Here is a 5,000-nt window from a genome sequence, read left to right as displayed (position 1 = left end):
CAATTAATACCGAAAAGGGACAAAAAGATGTCTTGTTTCATAGATGTTCCCACACCCAAAGTATTGATAACTTATATACTACCTAAAGAGATCAAATTCACAATAACTGTGCCAGAGGAACTCAATAAGTAAAGTTCATGAAAATTACTGAAAGTGCCATTTAAAGAGATACACAGTGATTCGAACAGATATGACTATCTTTTGTTTAAACGAACACCAGAACAACAGAACAATATCATAATGTAAATATGGAAGTGAGATTAACGTGTGTGTGTGTGTGTGTGTGTGTGTGTGTGTGTGTAAGTATGGGACGGCATGCTTGCAAGACAGGTCCCGCCGAGCAGATCCTGTTCACTTGGCTGTGGTTCGGAGGGCTGTCGTTCCGAACAATTGGCAAGCTGACCAGACGCAGTCCGAGCACGGTGCAGAAGTGGGTGAGGCGCCTGCTGTATATCAACGTTCTCAGAAGCAGATACTACCAAATGGCGGCAGCCGATGCCCCTAAAATCCCATATATGGTCATGGATGATGTGTATTTCCAAAACAGCATCCAAGAGTTTTCACATGTCAGGCTGAGTGGCGATTGTGTTTGCGGATTAGATAATATAGGATTCTGCGCATAAAAAAAAAAATTGCATTCAAAATCACTGACGCTTTGAATTAACATATCAAATAAATAAGGATTTTATAATATATTGTTTTTCCTTAACCCTTCCAGTAGAATGTGGTATGAAACAACACATTATTGTCATTCCTAGAACATCACTTCTCAGGAATTGAAAACGCCTCTCTGGCATGATTTCAGACAGAAACGGTGAATGCATCACCTGCGAGCCGCCTCTTCATCTTGAACAGCTCGAATATGACCAGTCAAAGCAAGGGTTACGAGATTAGAATTAACTATGAGAAATATGTTTCCATTACTGATACAGTGACCTACCTCCCTTAAGTGTTCATTAGAAAGTTGTGCCTCTGACTGGCGAGCAGAAAAGACTTCATGGAAAGCCAAGAGTTATACCTCCTCAGTGTTCCCATAAAGCAGAGATGTAATGGCAAACAAGAGAAGCTCAATAAGAAGAGCAGCTAAAGAAAATAAGCAGATATGCTACAGTTAGGGAAAAGTTAAAAACTGTGAGCCAATCTACGTAATATGGTCTGTCAGGAACACGAATACGAGTGAAGTGCTCCACTCATCGAAAGGCTTGTGGAGAATTGCAAAGATGAAACACAGTGATTGAGAATGATTAGCTACGTCCTCTAGTATATGTTTTGCTGCGATTCGTCATTTCACCACAAGCTCGGAATAACTACGGATGATTGACGGCCAATATGAGTACCCAGATTCTAATTCAATGCGAGGGACAAAATACTGTGGGTTGTAAAAAGAAAATTCCAGTTTGTTCTCACACCCTCAGGTGATATGAGGGAACACGATGTGTTTGAAGTCAGCTAATGGTTAGTCCAATTAAAATATAATGACTGATAAACATGATGCTAACGTTCCAGTTTCTAGTACATTCCGGTAACTACAGTGTTGGTAACGACATAACTACAGTTTTCCAGCGTCATGTTGGTGTTGGCGTGGGTGACTCATGCGGTGGTCCTGTTCGTCGTGGTGGGGGTGAGCAGAGCGGGGACGGCGGGCCTGGGCGTGGGTCAGGTAGTGGATGCAGGTGGCGGATGGGAGGAGGATGTTGCACAAGCGGCGAGTCAAGTGGTGCAGCGCTACCTGGCTGGGTGTCACTTGGTGCTGGCCGCCCCCCGACCCTCGCGTGCCCTGCCTCACCTCATCAGGTGATTCAACACTGACTCGTCTCTGTTCAAGTGTTTCGTCCAGTAGTGTGTTAGTGTGAGTGCAAGAGCCGCCTCCCACTGGCGGGCCCAAGTTCCAGAACAATAGATGATAATAGTATTACTATTACTGCTAACAATAGTAATAATGATAATAATAACAATGATCATCATCGTGGTTCCAAGGGGTCTGTCTGAGGTGGGCGAGCTGGCCGTGTTTCTGCAGCCTTGCGGGGACGTCACGCTGCTCCACGGAAGCTCCAAAGAAAAGGTCTTCCCGGGGAATGACGGAGTGCCTTACTTTTGGCGCGAGGTGTGGGGGTCCAGCAAGGCCACGTGTCGCGCCTTCCTGCTTGACCTTACTACCTGTGGCACCGACACAGCCGCCAGGTGAGACACGTTTTTGAAATGTGAAGTTTGCCAACTTCGAAGATCAATACACAATCATGGTTATGAAAAAGTTTTTATTTGGACCAGCCTTTGCTCCATTTGAGAGGGCAAAGCTTTAAGGACATAGCTTCCCGATAAACGGAATTTCACAGCTGGAGATGCGAAGAAATATGTTTGAGGTGTGTTTGGTGTGGTCTTCAGAGCGATGTCATGGTCTGGGTTGTGGCTGCAGCCCAGGACTCGCGTGGTTGTGATTGGCAGCGTGCAGGATCTTCACGAGTTCTTCCAACACTCAGCTCTCCGCAACTCTCTTCACGTTCTCTACATCACACGTCATTTTTTCTCATCACACGACGCAAGAAGTAGGACAAAATAATGTAGAGTAAATATAAATACTCTTTTTATCAATTAGATATTATTCATATGTACTCGTATATTTCACACTGGTTTATGTCATAATATTTGATCATTAGTGAGACTGGACTGATTTTTTTTAATTTATCATGGACACAGCAGTTTCTGTTTTCTTTTCTCTCCAATACACAGCCAGTGAGCGGCGCTCCGTGGAGGTGTACAGTAGGTGCCTGTACTGCACGGCGCGGGAAGCCAGACCACGCTTACTTCTCCAGTGGGACCTGGAAGACGGCATGTCTGCAGACTTCGAAATGTTTAGTGGTAAGTATATTCTCTCTCTCTCTCTCTCTCTCTCTCTCTCTCTCTCTCTCTCTCTCTCTCTCTCTCTCTCTCTCTCTCTCTCTCTCTCTCTCTCTCTCTCTCTCTCTCTCTCTCTCTCTCTCTCTCTCTCTCTCTCTCTCTCTCTCTCTCTCTCTCTCTCTCTCTCTCTCTCTCTCTCTCTCTCTCTCTCTCTCTCTCTCTCTCTCTCTCGTGTAGGATTAATAATTTCTTAGTATGTTTGATGGCGTTCTCAACAGATGATACAAGGGATTTCAAGGGCTTAAAGATGAACATTGTTGCTCTGCCCTACTTTCCATACATAAGCTACAAGTATGTTGAGAGTGATTCTGGCCCTATAATACTCTACCTGGAGGACTCTCTCAACACTCGCATGCTTAATACTCTTGCTCATCATTTGAACTTTACGTAAGTATCACTATGTGGCTAAAGAATACTCTAGTGATGGCAAGGACAATTATGTTTCAGATGAGACGTTCATGATGTGTAAAGTAATCTGAAAGGGCATTAGTATTAACTGTGTGTGTGTGTGTGTGTGTGTGTGTGTGTGTTTGTCAGGTACGAGCTGCGGTATCCATCCGACGGGAAATTTGGAACTCCAGCGGGAGGCGGTAACTGGACAGGCATCGTGGGCACTCTGCAATACGAAATGGCAGACTTCTCCATGGACCTGACAGTGACGCCCGGGAGAGCGGAGGTGGTGGAATATTCAACGATATTCATTGATGAGCCCCTTGTTATTCTGTCGTCCAAGCCAAAGCCTTTGCCTGAGTACCTATCGGTGGTCAGACCCCTTGAAGGTGAGTCTTTGTACACACACAGATTTGATTCCATGAAAGTTGATAAAAAGAGGATTCCATTTGTTTCCAGTATCTCTTTCTAATCGTCTTGAAGCTCGTCTCTTAAACTAGTTCAGGTTAGAGCAACAGAACTACCCTCTGATGATATTGCTTAAGTCTTCCGTTAGTAAATTGGGCTTAATTGAGTAAAACTAGAGAAATCTGGACGATAAGAGAGCAATCGACAGAGAGGACAAGGAAAATCCAGGCTAATGAAATCTATTTTGGCAAGAGTTGGCACATTCAGCACAGGATCACCCAGCATCTTCAATGTAGAGGAGGTGACATTCAATCGATATTAGTTAAGGAGAAGGAAGCGTTGTCTGGACAGTAATGTTTTTTTCTCCCTCTCAGTGAGCTGTTAGAACAATACAGTGTTCGTCATCTGGCCAATGTTACCAAAACTAAGATGGAATCAGCACCGTAGGAGTGAACAGAACAAAGCGTCTCTATATAATTTGTGACAAATTATCGATACTTGCAAAGCCCATGTTTTGTTTCTGTTTTGTTCGTCGACACGGCCAGGCGAGGTGTGGGGAGCAATTGTGATATGCGTCATGACTTGGGGCTCAGTGCTGTGGATAATGGAAAGACTGTCGCACTGGATAAGCGGAAGGCGATACCTCTCTTTCTCGTCGTCCATGTTCTATGGCTGGGGTCTACTGCTTGAGGATCGACCCTTTGAACCTCCTTCCAGCACGTCCAGCCAGGTTAAGAGCACAGTTTCATTTATGTATTGAGATGAAGCCTCTTCACTTTTTATTGACTAGAGGAACATATGATGCCTGAAATATCACATTTCAAAAACTGCAATTGTGTGTCTATTTCAGATCCTTGTCGGCACGTGGTTACTCGTGTATCTAATAGTATCGACAGGCTACAAAGGTTCTCTCATCTCTCACCTGGTGGTGGAGAGCAAATCATCCGTCATAAACAGCATGGAGGAGCTGGCGGAGCGAGGACGGACTCAAGGCTGGGTCTGGGGCGTCCCGGGAATTCCAATGACCGGCGCATATAAATCTTACTTTGTCTCCAGTCCCAGCACAGCAGTGCTTGAAGTATACAAGCACATCAAGGTGCTAAATTGTTGTAGCTATCTGGTCCCCACTATTTAGAAGTCAATTTATGTATCATGTAACATAAATAAGCGTGATTAAACGATGTGTGTGTGTGTGTGTGTGTGTGTGTGTGTGTGTGTGTGTGATTCAATTTATGTGCATTCCAGATCGTCGAAAAGGAAGAAGGAATGGCACGAGTTTTGGACGGCGGTTTCTCATACATCGACAA

The 5,000-nt window shown here is 44.6% G+C and overlaps 1 protein-coding gene and 1 long non-coding RNA gene across 2 annotated transcripts in view; both read left to right on the top strand.

Annotated features, from left to right (window-relative positions):
* The window catches only part of LOC123498733, a 1,016-nt gene extending 323 nt beyond the window's left edge, over window positions 1-693 (top strand). The window contains exon 2 of the long non-coding RNA XR_006672779.1: window positions 305-693. This is a non-coding gene — a long non-coding RNA (uncharacterized LOC123498733). The remainder of the gene's footprint in view (window positions 1-304) is intronic.
* A 428-nt stretch (window positions 694-1,121) lies between these two features.
* Window positions 1,122-5,000, top strand: part of LOC123498607 (glutamate receptor 1-like) — a 5,592-nt gene continuing 1,713 nt past the window's right edge. The window contains exons 1-9 of the mRNA XM_045245876.1: window positions 1,122-1,794; window positions 1,978-2,181; window positions 2,383-2,543; window positions 2,728-2,856; window positions 3,114-3,282; window positions 3,433-3,674; window positions 4,239-4,423; window positions 4,544-4,789; window positions 4,939-5,000. The exon at window positions 4,939-5,000 is cut by the window's right edge and continues 117 nt beyond it. Coding sequence (XP_045101811.1) covers window positions 1,568-1,794; window positions 1,978-2,181; window positions 2,383-2,543; window positions 2,728-2,856; window positions 3,114-3,282; window positions 3,433-3,674; window positions 4,239-4,423; window positions 4,544-4,789; window positions 4,939-5,000 — 1,625 coding nt within the window. The 5' untranslated portion in view covers window positions 1,122-1,567. The remainder of the gene's footprint in view (window positions 1,795-1,977; window positions 2,182-2,382; window positions 2,544-2,727; window positions 2,857-3,113; window positions 3,283-3,432; window positions 3,675-4,238; window positions 4,424-4,543; window positions 4,790-4,938) is intronic.

Source organism: Portunus trituberculatus, chromosome 48 (genome assembly GCF_017591435.1).
Source record: "Portunus trituberculatus isolate SZX2019 chromosome 48, ASM1759143v1, whole genome shotgun sequence".
NCBI lineage: Eukaryota > Metazoa > Arthropoda > Malacostraca > Decapoda > Portunidae > Portunus > Portunus trituberculatus.
The sequence above is the reverse complement of the archived record's forward strand: the minus strand, read 5'-3'. Positions and strand labels throughout refer to the sequence as shown.